At 35.1% G+C, this 17,167-nt stretch overlaps 3 protein-coding genes across 5 annotated transcripts; 1 reads left to right on the forward strand and 2 right to left on the reverse strand.

The window, feature by feature from the left end:
• Window positions 1-408: 408 nt before the first annotated feature.
• tusc2b (tumor suppressor 2, mitochondrial calcium regulator b) lies at window positions 409-3,044 on the reverse strand. The gene is made up of 4 exons (XM_056242477.1): window positions 2,929-3,044; window positions 2,208-2,414; window positions 1,019-1,139; window positions 409-896 (listed from the first exon to the last, which is right to left on the reverse strand). The coding sequence occupies exons 2-4, from the start codon at window positions 2,357-2,359 to the stop codon at window positions 831-833; spliced, it is 339 nt and encodes a 112-aa protein (XP_056098452.1). The 5' UTR covers window positions 2,360-2,414; window positions 2,929-3,044; the 3' UTR covers window positions 409-830.
• A 678-nt stretch (window positions 3,045-3,722) lies between these two features.
• rassf1 (Ras association domain family member 1) lies at window positions 3,723-13,386 on the reverse strand. 3 transcript variants are annotated; one of them, XM_056242458.1, is made up of 7 exons: window positions 13,369-13,386; window positions 10,796-11,285; window positions 9,656-9,780; window positions 5,604-5,708; window positions 4,586-4,871; window positions 4,392-4,507; window positions 3,723-4,231 (listed from the first exon to the last, which is right to left on the reverse strand). In XM_056242458.1, the coding sequence occupies exons 2-7, from the start codon at window positions 11,073-11,075 to the stop codon at window positions 4,082-4,084; spliced, it is 1,062 nt and encodes a 353-aa protein (XP_056098433.1). In that variant the 5' UTR covers window positions 11,076-11,285; window positions 13,369-13,386; the 3' UTR covers window positions 3,723-4,081. The 3 variants fall into 3 exon arrangements, with proteins under 3 accessions (XP_056098433.1, XP_056098432.1, XP_056098434.1); XM_056242457.1 differs by lacking the exon at window positions 13,369-13,386 and adding an exon at window positions 12,571-13,075; XM_056242459.1 differs by lacking the exons at window positions 9,656-9,780; window positions 10,796-11,285; window positions 13,369-13,386 and adding an exon at window positions 7,158-7,433.
• An 871-nt stretch (window positions 13,387-14,257) lies between these two features.
• LOC130077262 (transmembrane reductase CYB561D2) lies at window positions 14,258-16,560 on the forward strand. Its single transcript, XM_056242436.1, has 3 exons — window positions 14,258-14,537; window positions 15,644-15,681; window positions 15,796-16,560. Exons 1-3 carry the CDS (start codon window positions 14,411-14,413, stop codon window positions 16,297-16,299), a joined length of 669 nt encoding a protein of 222 aa, XP_056098411.1. The 5' UTR covers window positions 14,258-14,410; the 3' UTR covers window positions 16,300-16,560.
• Window positions 16,561-17,167: the final 607 nt, after the last annotated feature.

Here is a 17,167-nt window from a genome sequence, read left to right on the forward strand (position 1 = left end):
TTCTTTAATGCCATCTGGTCATTTCAACTGTAATAAATAAAGACTGCCAGAACAGTGAGAGGGGGCAGGGCTTCTCACAATGACTGGCAGCACTGTGTCAGTCAGTACCTCAACCGTCCAATCAAGGAGCGGCAGCAATTCCATCATCCAATCAGCATACAAACAAATCACAGCGCAGTAAACAGCCATTGATTCTCTCCTACTGGCTGGAAAGAAAGCAGAATCAGGTCTATATGAACTACATGCAAAATTCAGGCTGTAGTTTTACTTGCTTATTTTGTACTAACCCTAACTGCATTACCTCTACGAACATCGCATCCTGACGATCTGCGAATCTCTGCTTGTTATACAATGCCCGTCGATTAAAGCGTTCAAATGCAACCTGATCTTTCTGAGGGCTTCTAGAACATCTTCAGAATTCTAAACAGAACGTTCTAGAAGGTTCTCCAAAGTCCTTTATGATGTGCTCCTGATAAAAGTCAAACATCGCTAAATATTCTCGATTTCTATGGTCATATACTAACAAACAAACAGCCATTCACTCATACAAACCACACTTAGTGTCTTGGCCGTACAGCCCATAATAGTCTTCAAGACGTATATGTGGAGGATTACAAGGAAACGAAAAAAGTCAGGACATCATTGTCAGGCCTCAGCCTCTTCTCAGGCAGACGGCCAGAGCATCTCGCGGCCCGTTTGCCGGGATTCAACATACACGCGTCGAGCCCTCCCAAACTCACGGGGGCGCTACACAGCAAGCGTGTCCAGGATCCAGCGGTCGGGAGGAAAATGAGGGAGGACGGAATCTTCACAGGAGGTCACCGACGGCATCAAGCTTCACAGATGACAACGGGAAAATCGACGTGGATGCGAGGGTGATCCAACTTGACGACTCCCTACGGAAAAATTCCCAATAGTAACATTCTAGTAATCATGAATATTCAAAGACTTATTATAATTCAATCTAGTGAAAACATGTAGAAAATGTTAGCAAAACATTCCTATGCTGACTACTAACCTGAGGTATGAGATTCTTGTGGATTCGTTTTAGTTTGGCTTTCTTACGGCCGTTTTTCGTTACTACCGTTTCTTCGTAAAACTCGTGGGCCAGGTCGCCGTCCTCATCGTAGTACAAAGAGCTTCACAAAATAAATACAAATGTAAAAAACACATACATGTGCAACAATCAAAATCTTTTTACAATGTCACACCAAGAACTAGAACTATCAGTATAACGATAACTAGCATCCACACCAACGCACGATACGTTCTGTTTATTACAAGCACGCTCAGCAGTTTTGTTGTCTGCAGCTTTAAATGCTCGAACGGATGGATTCCGATTATCGTTTTAGTTGCGGTGTAGACTTCCTATTCTCATTGAATTAGAACGATTATTAAAACTTTAGTTATCGTTCTTGATGAGAACAACCCTAAGGGAGACGTTAACAAAGAAAGCATTTTTGAATTTCGCTGTGCTGCTTTTCCATTGTTTCTCTATGTAAACATTCAGTAGATAGACGTGATTAACAGTGTCTCGCACGCTAAAAGATGTTACTGGCGGCTCTACATGTTCTTTTTTCGTTTCAATACTCTGCGTCTCGTGTTTTGAAAAGAAAACATTCTGTGTGAATGGAACACTTGATTCTATGGAAGCTTGTTTCCCCCGCTGAATAAAAAAGGTAATTATTATGACATATTTATCTCACAGTTCTACTCTTATTCTATTAGCTTATATCCTACATTCGGACTTATTTTCTCAGAATTGAGATATAAACTCGCATGCATAAAATTGCATGTTATAAAGTGTTGTTATAAAGAATTGTGAGATATAAACTCGCAATTGAGGGAAAAAAGTCTTTTGTGAGATAAAATGTCACAATTACCTTTTTATTTTTTATTCTGTGGCGGAAACTAGCTTCCATATGATTCTGATTGGTCAGTTTTGGCATTCTGTGAACAAATATGTTTATATATATATATATATATTATGTAGTGTGTTGAATGAACATTCAAGGTTCAATTTCATCAATGACTCAAATACTTTGAAAACATTACTTTCGAAATCTGCAATGAAACTCAAGAAAATGTGTTTTTCAGAGCACCTTCTCTTAGTAGAAGAGAGTTCCTTCTCTTAATGTAACTGGCACAGCGGTTCAGTTATGCTGTCTGAAATAAAGCCGCATGCCAGGATCTGTGGCTATATTTACCTCTTCCTGGTAAACACGAAAGGCGTCGCATTTCGGATGCTCCGGACCCTGGCCAGGCTCTGCTCTTGGCCGTCTTTGGCAGGTTCATCCCCACCCACCGAACCAGAGAACGGCCAGTACCCTTTACCTTTAGACCCGCTGCCACCCATCATGGGCCGCAGAACATTCTCCTCCTGGTCGGGTCACACTTGGGACAGACGTACAGCTCTGGAGGAAGAAAGAATAGGCTGTTATTTGACTCATACTGTTAAATATTGACATAATGAGGCTGATAATGTCAGTGTAATAAAATATGGCTACCTTTTATGACATGGGAAATCTGTAACCTGTGCTTTCCCACCAAGTCAAACACTTGATTATAGTAAAATCCATATAAAATGTATTTTACGTTCTTAATAAATTTACATTTTGAACAATATTTTATGTAACAGAGATTTTCACCTCAGCATTAGCATGTAACGTTAGCATCTTAAAACAAGACAGATTGTGTTTGACAGCAAAACATTTGCAAAAACAAGAGTCAAATTTATTTTATTAATTCATTAAAAAGATTGTACATAAGTATTATTATTAATAAAATAACATTCAGTTTAATTATTTTATTTTCCAATTGTCTAAATTGATGTAGCGTTCGTGCTAATACTGCTAACATCACCATAATGTCCTACAACGTTTGTGTCTATAACGCAATATTATTCATATTTATAATGATGACACTTACTTGAAAATTCTCTTGATGTCAAATGAAGCAGAGGAGCGGATATAATGCGAATTAATGCGGGTTTGAAGAGATTTATTGAGAGTGTAAAGTCAGAAACGAACCGCTGCAGATCAGAGTGAATCAAGACATTCTCAGCCGCTCCTGCTATAACCGGAAACACATTGAACTGGCTCGGTGAGGAGAATGGATAGAATAAAAGTTTGATTTTTTTTATAGAATAAAAGTCTTTAGTATATTAATTTTTTTCAATCATTTTTATTTTATTTGAACAAAGTCATTAATCAAAATCTTTAATTTATGGTTTGCATTTTTGTCAAAAAGCAGACTAAATAACTAAAAAAAAGGGTTGTGCATATAATTTAGTAAACATGCAAGCCCAAATAATTTGACCGCTAAAGAAAAATCTGTATTCTCTAAATTACATGTTGTTGGTCATAATGTAAACTATCAAATAGAGGACGTTATTTAAAAACATTTTGTCTTGTAACCTAAATGCTTTCCTTTTCACTTAACGTTAAAAGCTACTTATATATTTAAAATATAATTATTAATAATAATAAAATGCACAATAATGCATATTAAATATTTCAAACAACGAAATGTGTTTGTCATTTAATGGTTCTTGCACACAACAAAAATAGTCATTTTAAAGGGGAAAAATATTTTACTTTTATTTAATTTCAAAGAAATTTACAACAAATATCCAATATATACATGGGTCCTTCAATATCTCACAAGTATTGCATCACTAAATGGTGGTATATTAATATAAACTTATATTAAAAAACTTAAAATAATCTTTTTTCCCATTACAAGTTCAAATGGTGATTAAAATACTCTTTAATCTGCATTGATATATGCAATCACCACCGACCAATAATCTGTCGCTCACACTGGAAAGACGTTGCTCCACAACTGGATCTACGACCGCAGCATTTCTTCCAGTGTAACGTCACACACCTCTCACGCTCATCAGTCACGCTTAAACACACGCTGCTACTCTCTCTCACTGCATTTCTCTTTCATTTACAACCCTCTCATGTCTCAAAGGGTTCTTCCACACACTCTTTGGATTCAAACTGTAATAAGCTGCGTACTTAGTACGTTTTCTTCTCCTTTTCTCTTGTTTCTGAGGTATGAAAAGCAGCTTGTTTCAGCCAGGCGTACTGAAGTTCTTCACAGCCTCTTTCATCTTGTCTCGTGCCGAGGCGTAGCGCCGCACGATCTGCCGGACGTGATCCTCCTCCTCCCGCTGCAGAATGCGCAGGAAGTTCCGGAGTTCGGGAAAACTGAACGCATCCCACTGCCAGAAGAAGCCAACAATATCGTGAATACTTGTACCTCAAATATGTGTATATACCTTTTAAAACAATTTAGGATATTTTAACATTTGTATTATTTCTGATAAAGAAAACTTTGATGACCACGTACAGACGGCGACTGCCAGAAGGGCCTTTACTCACATTAACTTCTCCTGTTTCATTCTCTTTAAGAACTAAACTGAGGACTTTCTCGTTGGGTCCAGCACACAGACGCAAGAAAAGCGGACATTCATCATCCGCAATCTTCTTTAAGTACACTGAAAAAAGAAAGATAATAGGAAATTTGATACTTGATAAGAATCAATGTCAAAAAGTATATATGCTCTTCTCCCCACCTTGATTCTGCCGTTCGCTGCGTTCGAACAGAGAGAACTTGGCCGGGTTGTCCACCACGGTGAACTTCTTCAGCAGTGCTTCGATGACCTCTCTGGCCCGTGTGTTGGAGCTGATGTGCAGGTGTTTGACCGTGTCTCTGGGCAGGTAGAATGAGGTGCGGTGCTGCAGTGCTTCAGTGCAGTCCCATCCCGAGGAGGAGGACGTGCTCCGTGAAGGAGGGAGAGACACGGGCCGGGCCAGCTTAAACTGGACCTTTATGAAGCCAGTGTAAGATCCATCACGGTTCTGATGACGAGGACAAGAAAAGAATCACACTGAGTTACACATTGAAGTTGATAGTTACGGTTAGGGGTTTGTCCAAATGCCAAGTACCACAAATAAATATAATACAATAATATATAAATAAATGTAATACTATAATAATATACATGTGCAATTAAAATTACTATAATGCAAGCACCTCTAATAAGCATAAATATATATAATAATATTATAATATATATCATTATATTTATTATGCTGTGTTATTATAATTATAATGCAAGCACCACTAATACATTTATAGATATATAATATAATATAATGTGTATTGTTATGTTATTGTAATGTTATTATGATTTTTATGTAAACAGCAAAACATACATAGATATAGAACAACAATATATATATATTATATTATACAATTACAAATAAATTAATTTATCCATTAATTTATTATATATTAATTATTAATATTATTACACAGTATAAATTATCGACATATATATAACACTATTGTTTAAATTAAATTATATATTTTTATATAAATTATATATAATATTATAATAGATAGATAATATTCTATATTACTATAATTGCATAATTATTTTTAATAAAATAATGTATACAATTTATTTTTTTATACACACACACACACATACATAAAGATATATAAATTTGATAATATATCAAATTGTAAAATTAAAATCAGCAAAATTTGATAGATTTACATAAATCGAGACCGACAGGTTTTCTTACCAGAACCATGAAGAGGTTGCTGTTGACCTGAGCGTTGTATTCTTTCACTTTCTGTTGTATTTCAGTGACAGACAGCTCCTGTTTCCTGCAGTCGACCGGCTCATCCTGCAGGACAGAGGACAGGAAAGTGTGTAATGCATCACGTGACCACAAGGGGGAGGCAAAGAAAGCTCAAGCGACTCTGGCTGACGTATCCCTAGTTTATAAGAATTTTATAGTTCATCCGATTCCTAAACACAGATTTTATGGGTTGTTCTGAGATACAAACCAATAAGAATCAGATTTATAAGTACTTTGACAAAAAAACGGCCTGACTTTATGTGACTGAGTAACTATATTTAACAACATCAGCTGGTTGTGTTTGTACAGCAGAACTATCGCAGTCTGAGACAGAAAGTGGGTTTCAAATACTGTCAGATCCAGCTGGATGCCTTTACCCACAACTTACACAGACTGACACGGGACACAGGAAAACACCCACCCTCATCCAGAAATAGCCGACAGGAAGTGGGAACACACACACACACACACACACACATTGTTCCACACTCACTCATACACACATGTAGACTTCAAATGCGTCTGAATGTGAGCAAGGAATGAACAGATTTTCATTCTGCCCCATTAACTCTAGTACTTCAAAACAAGTATGATTTCTTCCCAAATTTGTGGGAAAATTTGTTTCCTACACTCGAGACCGCCTCATATAAAGTTTTCTTATTTTTTCTACCATATAAATTGAATTAAATATTTATCAACTGGTTAATTTAAGTAGTTATTAAATATTTAAGATAATAAATATATAATAAATATACTGCTTTTTAAGTAAATATTAATGCATATTTTAAAAATTAATTTACAAATTATAAATTCATAAGACAGACTCCACCAATAATGTACAATTTGGAGCATTATGGCTCTCTTTTGTGTGTAAAAAATACTACTAAATAAATAAGCAAGCAATATATGTTTCAGCGATGTCACGTAAAAAAAAAAAACCTGGTCTACTTTTATCTTTGAATAATATTGCTGGCTTCATAAATAGTAATGAAGTTTTAATTAAGAGTCTTTACACCGATCATGGGCTATGTAATGAGACATGGACATATTGCAGATGCTTTGATTTGATTTCACTTTAAGTGCTACTCAGCATGACATCATTGTAAGAGGAAACACCCCCCCCCCCCACACCACACCACACCACACCACACCACACCACACAATTAATTAACTAAATATAAAAAATACAATAAATATTAAAAAAATATTTATTAATTAAATTAAATGATGTTACGATTTTTAATAATAATATAAATGACTAAATCGTTATTGTACAGTTTGAAAGTATATGCAAGCATCATTTAAAATAACCACGCATGCGCAGATTGCGCACATGCATTGTCGGCACACCGAGCCGAAGATATCCGTATCCGTAAGTTCAGTTTCTCCAGTTCCAAATGGACTGTAAAAATAGCAAAGCCCATCCAAAACGCACAAATAATATACATTTAAGCTTAATATAGTATTTTGTATGGTAATTTATCACTGTCTTACTTTGTCTTTGCGTTTTTTGGTCTTTCTGAGTGAGGTGCGCGCGGTGTAAAACTGCTCGAGCTCGTGCTCGGAGTCGCTCTGGCTGCAGTATCCGCTGCTCGCGCTGCTGCCCCACGTCATGTCGAACCACTCACAATCCGTCATTATCTCACCGAAACCGACTGGACCGGGACTGTATAAGAGCTTCCGCTGTGTCTGAGTGAGGAGGGTGATGTGGCTGTCTGACTGACTGACCTCGTGCAACCGGGATGCAATGCAACCGTTAGGCGTGATTCGAAACCCCACCCTTCCGCTTTGCTCCGCCCCCCGGATTGAATTTACTGCACGTAGGCGGCTCCCTCCATTCAATCCTGGCCCCTCCCTCCGAGACACAGCAGAACAACACAATTTCTAACTATAAAAATAAAATTATATATACATTTAATGGTATAACAATTAAAAATATTATACACATATTTATTTAAAATATATGTAAATAATAGTATTTTAAATACATTTATACTATTATGTATAAAAATGGATAAATCATTACAGCTGACAAATAAAAATAAAAATATATAAATATAAATCACATCTACAAATAATTATACAATAATTGTCAAAATTACATATAGTAATATGCAATATTTTTAAATGGTACATTTATAATAGTAAATAACTGTATAAATATATTTTGAATACATTTATACTATTATGTACATATCCACATTAAATATTATTATTATTTGAAGTATTGCCAATTAACATACAAGTATTTGGTATGACATCATTACAGTTGACAAAGAAATATATAATTACATCTAAATATAATTATATATTAATTACTTTAAAAATGACATATAATAATATGCAATGTTTGTTATATATAAAACATAACATGTATTTTAAATAGTATATTTATATTAGTAAATAATAGTATAGATTTATTTTTTACAAATGTATATTAAATAATAATAACAATTATTATTATCATCATTATATCCAATATTACCAAGTAACAAAATAATTTAGAATTAAAGAAAAGAAGTGCAGAAAATAACATAGTGAACAGAAAAGAATCGCTGGGTCTCAGGAGGATATACATGTATATAAATGTTTCATATGGTGCCGCTGGGTAAAGTCTTATTAAAAAAAATGTACAAGTAGAAAGACCTTTGCGCAAATTTTACATGCCCAAATGAGAGGTTAAGATGATTCACACATTTGTAATTAGGTAAAAGGTCCATTGTGAAGCGTGATTAGTTCATTTCTCCAGCTGTCCCCTCCTCCACCCTCCCCCATATCACTTTCACATCAGCACTCAAGATTCACTAACATGGAAAAATCCATGTCCGATCTGTCCTTCGCAGATCATCACGGTGATTACCACCTTAAATGATCAACTAAAACCTTCCATGCAACTCTACATAGACACATTTGGTCAATAAATGTCCAGAATGTTTTAAAAGTAACGTATTTAGTTGTCACATTTGAAATGATAAAAAGCGAGCAGCTGCTTTATTGTGTGGTTGTCGTAAATTGCGCGTGTGTAGGACGTAATAAAATCAGCACTGGTGGCATATGGCGAGCCGAGACTCAGACCTACTTCAATTATGTTTTACGTTGAATTTATGCACACATGCTAGTGATGGGGAAACAAAGCTTTTAGAAACTTTGAATTAATTATCGAAATTATGACAGATAAAGAGATAATAATCGAGATTGTGACGTCATAATTTCAACTTTTTATCAAATAATTATTCATTTAAGTCATAATTTCAAGTTATGTCATAATTGTGACAGTCATAATTTTAAGGTTTTATCTCATCATTTTGGTTTAGTATGTCAATTTTAACTTATATCAGGAATTACTTTTTTATCTTATAATGACTTTCTATTACAATTTCGACTTTTTATCCTATAATTGTCATAATTTCAACATTTCTTATGATTTTCTGTCATAATTGTACCTTTTTATCTCGTGATTTTCTGTCATAATTATTTATTTTTAAGCCATAATTTTGATTAATGTACTAATTGTAACAAAGTCATCATTTCGATTTAGTATGAATCTTTATCTTGTGATTTTTTGTCATCATTTTGACTTTTTATCTCACAACTATGACTTTTTAAGTCTTAATTTTGACTTATGTCATAATTTCAACGTTTTATCTCATTATTATGACTTTCTATGTCATAATTTCAAAGTTTTATCTCATAATTCTGATTTTGTATGTCATAATTTCGACTTTGTATCTTATGATTTTCTTTCATAATTTCGACTTTTTATCTCATGATTCTGATTAATGTAATAATTGTGACAAGGTCATCATTTCTATTCTTACAAATTGCAACTTTTTAAGTCATAATTTCGACTTTTTGTGATAATGATTGTTTTCTTATGTGGCAGAAATGGGCTTCCATACGAAAGCGCCCATCACTAGCACATACATAAACAACTTCCTCTTATTTCATGTCATTTACGGGTGACGTGTCCTCTCTAGCAGTCGTTCTCTCACCACATTGGTGTCCGTCTCGATCGTGTCCTCGCAGTAGTTCGTTTGTTCACGGATGGCGTCACAGTTGGAGCTGCAGTCCAGTTGAATGAAGGGGTGACAGCGGTAGTGACACGTGTAATTACAGTCTGAAGAGACACAAACATTCCTTCAGAAACCAAAAGCACACATCCAGTGTTTGTTTCTAGAGTTAAATATAGTTCTCAGCACTACGGTTTAACAGAGCAGCAGTCTGATTTTAGTGGCACAAGCTGAACATATGACAGAGGGGTCAAGCTTTGAGTCTACAGCGCCACCTGGTGGTAATGGTGAATGTATGTTCTGGGTCATTGGATGAATAAATCATTAATCTGTGGTCTGTTTGACCGAGCCACTTTAAAAGCTTTACGAAGTGTAAAAACATGCTGGTAATACACGTTTAAAGTGATGTTTTTGGCAAATTGAGAAAGAAAAAGAGAAAACGATATTTTTAATTTTGTGACAAAAATGTGGGTTGAACTTGCAAATCTCACTGTTACAAGATATTCTGGAAGGTTGCCAGGCATTTGCCAAGGTGTTTTATATATTGTACTCTATTCTGTTGGTTTGTAAGCAGTTTGTTATTTATTCTAATGTTATTTAATTTTCATTTAAAATTGCACATATCTAATCTGTATGCTATAACCTAATTTATTAATTTTACCTAAATTAAATCAAACACAAAATTAATGTATAATTAAATTGTTTATTTTGTTATGCCCTCCCTCAGTTATACATTTATTTAAGCATGTATGTATTATACATTTATTAGAACATTTATTTATTTGTTTATTCCATTTTGCGTGAATTAAAATCAATTGCACATATTTTCACATCTAATTTGTATAAGGTTATTCTATTCTATTCTATACTCTTCTGTCTTATTTATTTGCTGTCCATAAATAAACTAATAACATTACTGATTGATTTGCTGTTTGAATTCTTACATTTCGTAACAAACACACACCCACACAATCTCTATCCAACATAAGACACTGTCTAAACTAATCCCTGCCTAAACATCCTTTTCCTATTTGCGTACAGTCTCTGAGGGCCAGATTGTCTTGACAGAAACATTTACACAGCAGAAGACAAATATCCCGATCATCTGGGTAAAAGACTCACGTGTGCAGCGGAGACTCTGCCTGTACAGGCCCCATATAAACTCCCCGCAGAGGTCGCACCAGCTGAGCTGCGTCTGGCTGCAGGGCTGGAGGTCGTGACCCCGTCCGGGTTTACACGTCAGCCAGTCGGGGTCCTCCAGACGCACGCGCTCCCCCACCATCCGCACCACCTTCTCTTTGCTCCACCTCTCCAGAGTGGGCGGAGGGGCGCTAGGGGGCGCTAACTCGATGCGGTCGTCCGGAGTCAAGTCCTGTAATTCAATGAGTTCACATTTTGCCATCTTGGGGATGTGGGAGGCTAAAAAGCATGGCTCAGTAGATCACTTCAGAACGACCCGGTTTACTCCGAACCAGGTCAACGGACTTCGCACATCCAGGCTGAGAACAAACATGGATCGCTTTGTCGATCGTACAATATTAATACAAAAGAGATGATGATGTTTTCAGCGAGATGTCCTCTTGATTCAGTTTTCAGCACCATCTGGCTCAATCTGAGGAAAAACAACAGAGATTAGATTAGATTACGATATATTGTGAGATAAATGTGGACAGTTATAATCTCTCTGATCTTCAAAGGACTCCATTAATTTGTTTTACTATCATTATATATATATATAAATTATATAAATATGATATATTATAATAATAATACAGTAAGTAATATAAATATTATATATTACAAATCTATTTTAATAATATAAATCCATTATAATTATTTTTTGTAGCTATATTACGCCTATATATTTTTAATAAAAGAGAGACCCTTTATATTTGTTGAAAAGAATTAAATATTAAGTCTGTATAGGGTAAAAGCTTCTTTAAACATCAGACAGAAAGTCTACAGACAGGAAATTATGGGGTTTTAACATTCCAACGGGTTTGTGCAAACTAATCTGTCCTTTACAAAACCACTTGACAACATCTATATGGAGGCTGATCAGTATGCGTGAGGAGGAAAATTCACTTAAGGGTGTTTTTGGACCATTTTTGTTGTACGGCACCTCATTTGGCTACTGTCCTAATCCTGAGAAGCCCAAAGGCCTGAACAACCAACCAGAATAGAAAGAAGCGTAAAACTGGGTCACAAAAGCATAGCAAAAAAAAAAAAAAAGCACATAATATAGACTAATAAATAATGGACAAATAGAATAGAATAGAATAGAATAGAATAGAATAGAATAGAATAGAACATAACAGATTAGAACAACTGAGTTGGCAATTAATGCAAATATTTGAATATATGCAAATAAGAGAATAAGCAAATAAATCGCAACAATTAATGTAAAACACATAAATTCTTGAATGTAAACCTTTAAATAAAAGCATAAAATACATAATTACTAAATTAATTTGTGTTCGATTTAATTAATTTAATTAAAACGAATGAAATAATTAATACAATCGAGATTAGATGTCAAAATGTCTTGACTTCAAATCCAATTAAATAACGTACACAGAATGAGACATGCATAAACAAGCAAACCAAGAGAATATAATACAATAGAAAATAAAGAGAATGAATAACAAACAGATTAAGAAATAATGCATAAATAAAATGTTGTAGTATTCATTCCAAACAAATAACACAAAATAATCTCTCACAGATTAGATTAGCAATTCGACGTCATTGACCTGACGTGAAATATAAAAAACGCTACATAGGCGTACTCCAGAAAGTAGGCTATAACATCTTTTATTTGATGGTTAGTGTCAGATTATTTGTAGCCTACTTGTATTTGAACCTCTTGTAGAAACTGCTTAAAAGGACCAGCCTACCTTATTAAACCAAAAACTTCTTCGTCAGAAGAGCCTCAAACTGACAGTAAACGGGTCAGTTTCCTCAAATCCGCTCTTGAAGTCTCAAACAGCGCGTAATCTGCGCGCGCATCGCGTGTTTGAGAGGAGATAACGCAAGGGATTGCGCAAAACAGAGAAAACATTTTCCATTACACCCAAACAAAAGTGGAAATGATGCTCCTCTGGCAGGCAGATGTCTCCTCAGATTTTCGGTTCACTGTTGGGCGTCATTCGCGGTCGCAGCTCGAAACCGGGTCGATTATGAGTTTACCCTCAGTCAGAACAACGCGCACCTTGTACAGCGCGACCGCTAGCGCGAGATAGTGCGCATGCGCCGGAGACTAACGCAGATTAACGCTTAATCCAGCACGATCTGTCCTATTTAAGAGCGGCAAAGGCAGAGCAGACATCATTTCCTGAAGCATTTGGTGGACCCTCGGGTTTCATATTTTGAACCCACGCCTGCGGGGTTTAAACCTCGTTTAAAATTAAACTCATTCTTAAAGGGACAGCGCTCTCAAAATTATCTTTTGTAGCTCTTTTCCAAACAAAGTGGTTCATTCATACAACTTGTATGATATACATTTCAAGTCTTCTAAAGGTATAGGTGTGGGGAACAGACAGAAATTTAAGTTGTTATTTGATAAATCTTCAGAATATTTCTACAGAGTCATGCAAGTGTAATAAATAACCTTTAAAGTATTGGAAAGTGAACATGGAAGATACCATTTTCCTGTAAAAATTTTAGTGCAATGACTAGAAATCTAGTGTACGTACTTGCTCCAAACTGGGAGTTGGCAGAGGTCCATAGGCTTGATTTAACATTGAAGTCTCTCTCTCTCTCTTTGGTCTGATAGCGGATGTCTTGTATCATCAGGAAGGAGGTCTGTGAAGACCCAGATGAGATAAGAAGGTTTCTGTCCTCCGTTCAGTCTGGATGAGGGCCAGCAGGTCACAGGACACGAAGAAATCCTGCTCCGTATAGAGGACAATAAACAGTAATTGGTTGCGAATGTCTGATTTTGTTACGGTCATCGGATTCCCCAATTAACTGAGTCATTTCATGACATTTCCCTAAACAAACCAAATATAAATACAAAAATACAAACTATTTTTAAAGATAAAAATGTCATTCTGAAAAGGAAAACATAATATAAAACAAAAACAAAAAACATTTAATCTAAAAATAAATAAAATACAAAACCATAACCAAAAACCATACTATTAAAGTTAAAAACACAATTGACCTCTGTATTTATGGACAGGAAAAAAAATATTTTAAAATAAATTCTGCACAGACACAGATAACAATAACCAGTGAAGTATTTATTTATTTGTGGAATCTGAAAAAAAAAAAATCCAGTGTGATCCCTGCAGGTCAAAAGACGGAAAGACATGCATGCAAACAAAATCCCACGTCAGCATGAGCAAATGGATTTCTAGAACAGAGGCAATCTGGAAGAAATTACTTACATTTATTGTCAAAATAAAATACATTTATATAATTTAGAGAAGAAAATACACTTTGGCGCAAACAAGATTCATTTCAATTGATCGAAGTCGGTTTTCAAACTATATAAATCATATTTATTTTGTATGACAAATCTGAACTAATCAGATCAGATTTTGCTTCAAAACGATATGGGACTTTTATTGTGGCATGTTGATCTGTATCTGTAACCGGAAACCTTGAATGATCAGAGTTCGTTGTTGAGATTGCGAGCATTTCAAATGGGTTGAGTTAGTTTAGTCTCAGTGTGCTGTTTGTGTATGTAACTCTGTATGGAATAGATTTGAGAGAGAGCCAGTAGAATATAATATGACTGTCCATCACGAGTCGGAGCCTAAGCTGTACCGCTACAGCAGGATAGTGTGCGGAGTGTCCACTCATGTGCTGTGCGCTGTGTTCACTGGCTTCATCACGGTCCTCGCCAAACCTGGATCCAGTGAGTACAATAAACACCAGTGATCCGTCGTCTCAGACTCTCACTGATCTGGGCTGTCAGTAGACGGTCAGTAAACGATTGTTTCCTGTAGTGAATTTATATGTTGTTTGATACTATTGATCGAACATTTTGAAATGCTTTCTAATTTATTTCTGACAAGAAAAGTTTTATTCATTTAAAATAATGAAAAAATAACATCGTGCAAATATACTATACTATTAATTATGAAAGTAGATTATATAAATGTTGTAATGGTTGTATGCGCAAAAAGATGGATACTTTTTTATGTATAGTGTATAATGTTTGTATATATATATATATATATATATATATATATATATGTGTGTATATGTGCTGTAAAAATCGATGAATCGCAACACAAAAGTTTGTGTATATAGTTATTTATTTTGCAAAATATAAATTATTCTATCAAATCATCATAATACACCATTAATAATAATGAAAATATAGGTTCTATAATTTATACAAATATTTCAGTTGTTTATTTTATTTTATATATATATTACAAACTTTTAGATGTTTTATATATATATATATATAGTATTGTCAAATCGATTGTCAAACCTATATATATATATATATATATATATATATATATATACATGTGTTTTGTGTAAAATAATCAAATATAATTGAATACACTTTGTAATAATAAAAACAAATAATTTATAAAAATAAATATATATATTGTAATATTATGAAATACAATATTGATATTTTCACTTGCTTGTAGTATATTTTAGATACAAATACATAAAATACCTGTAATGAACATTTTAAATATATAACTAAAAAACATTATAATGATGTTTAAATCTAAATAAAAATAAATAAACGTCTTGTTTCTTGTTAACTAAAGTCATTAAAATGTGTTTTATTTGGTAATTGAAACAAAGCTGAAATCAAATCTAAATATTCGAGTAAAGGTTAATTAGAAATGTTGCCTTGGCAACTAACTGAAATACAATTAGATATAAGCTAAATAGAAATATATTTTCGATCAAATGAAAATAAAAGAAGCACATTCCATTATTAATAAATACTATAGTGGTATATAAATAACACTGATCTCTGTTTGCTTACAGGTCTGTTCTCATGGCATCCGTTCCTGATGACTCTTGGTGTGAGTGTGACGCAAAACATACAGACCTTGAATGTTTTGCATGTAAATGAATTTTAAGTTTGCTTTTTGTCACGCAATACTATCCTCTCACAAGATTTTCTTGCTCCCATCCAGTTTTCCTTTTTCATGACTGAAGCCGTTCTACTGTTCAACCCCTACTCGTCTCCCGTCAGGAAGTTGAAGCACAAAACTAAAGGCCGCCTGCACTGGATCCTGCAGTGTCTGTGCGTGTGTTGCGCGACCGCGGGCCTGTGCGCCATCTTTTACAACAAGAACCTCAACGACAAGCCACACTTCACGTCGTGGCACGGGTTGGTCGGTGTGATAACGGTGTCTGTCGTCGGGCTGCAGTCGCTCGGAGGACTTCCCCTCCTCTATCCCAAACTGACCAAAGGCTGGTCGCTGGCCAAACTGAAGCGCTACCACGCCACCTCCGGTTTACTCACGTACCTGCTGGGCAGCGTCAGCTTGTTTCTCGGACTGTGTTCATCGTGGTTCAGTGCCAGTGTGAGCGGGTACTTCTGGTACCTGGCCGTCCTCTGCCCGGTTCTGTGCGCTCTGGTCGTTATGAGTCAGGTAACGAACGCTTACATGGCCCGGAAACGAATGCAGTACTGAAACAGACATTCAAGGTTTCTAAACAGGTTCATCTGATACACAGACATTGTGAACCTGAATTGCATGTTGCGGCTCAGCTGCATGACGGAGATGATGATACAGAGTGCTACTTTGCAACTACTTGTAAATTTATATTATTGCTATATAGATTGACCAAAATAAATGTATTTTTGGATAACTGTTTTATATTCTTGAGTGCATTTCAGCTGTATTGTATAGGGTTAGAATTGTTGCATTTTTCCAAATAAATAGATTGAGATTCACAAATGTAAAGAGATTAACAAAAATGTATCAAATTCACAAATAAATAGATTAAGATCCACAAAATGTAAAGAGTAATATTTTTTTTTTATAAAACTCAAGACATCTCTTCAATCAAAAGTTCAGTATGGCGTACCACAAGGCTCAGTACTAGGACCGTTGCTGTTCACTTGCTGTACATGCTACCCTTAGGAGATATCATTAGGAAGCATGGTATTCGTTTTCACTGTCATGCTGATGATACTCAGCTCTATATTTCTTACTATTTACAAATGTGTTTTATGTCACAAACACAACTCTGCCTGGCATTTATTTGTGAACCGCTTTCTGTGCATTTTTAAATTGCTGCACGCATTTGTGAATCGGTTCTTGTGCATTTGTAAATCCCCTCACGCACCTGTGGATTATGAATCACTTCTAGCGTCAAAGTGCAGACAAATCCACAAATAAGTGGACTCCACCCACCGTTTACTCAAGCCAATCAGATAACGGCCACGTTGAGCTGACCAATCGTAGCATGTTCACACTACAACCAATCACGTTAGGCTTTACAATCAGGGTGGTCTTGCCCTGAAATAACTTTACTTTTTGAATATATTAATATATA

This window comes from Rhinichthys klamathensis, unplaced genomic scaffold (assembly GCF_029890125.1).
Source record: "Rhinichthys klamathensis goyatoka isolate OS25496 unplaced genomic scaffold, OSU_Roscu_1.1 h1tg000727l_1, whole genome shotgun sequence".
Taxonomy (NCBI): domain Eukaryota; kingdom Metazoa; phylum Chordata; class Actinopteri; order Cypriniformes; family Leuciscidae; genus Rhinichthys; species Rhinichthys klamathensis.

Excerpts from the sequence above, each read along its gene's own strand:
- LOC130077262 (XM_056242436.1), top strand. The coding sequence starts at position 14,411 with ATGACTGTCCATCACGAGTCGGAGCCTAAGCTGTACCGCTACAGCAGG. Across the intron at positions 14,538-15,643 it reads CCTCGCCAAACCTGGATCCA|GTCTGTTCTCATGGCATCCG; the intron begins GTGAGTACAATA and ends GTTTGCTTACAG. Across the intron at positions 15,682-15,795 it reads CGTTCCTGATGACTCTTGGT|TTTTCCTTTTTCATGACTGA; the intron begins GTGAGTGTGACG and ends GCTCCCATCCAG.
- rassf1 (XM_056242458.1), bottom strand. The coding sequence starts at position 11,075 with ATGGCAAAATGTGAACTCATTGAATTACAGGACTTGACTCCGGACGAC. Across the intron at positions 5,709-9,655 it reads TCGAGACGGACACCAATGTG|GATGAGCCGGTCGACTGCAG; the intron begins GTGAGAGAACGA and ends TCTGTCCTGCAG. Across the intron at positions 4,872-5,603 it reads GCAACCTCTTCATGGTTCTG|AACCGTGATGGATCTTACAC; the intron begins GTAAGAAAACCT and ends CCTCGTCATCAG.
- tusc2b (XM_056242477.1), bottom strand. The coding sequence starts at position 2,359 with ATGATGGGTGGCAGCGGGTCTAAAGGTAAAGGGTACTGGCCGTTCTCT. Across the intron at positions 1,140-2,207 it reads TTCGTGTTTACCAGGAAGAG|CTCTTTGTACTACGATGAGG; the intron begins GTAAATATAGCC and ends TATTTTGTGAAG. Across the intron at positions 897-1,018 it reads ACAAGAATCTCATACCTCAG|GGAGTCGTCAAGTTGGATCA; the intron begins GTTAGTAGTCAG and ends ATTTTTCCGTAG.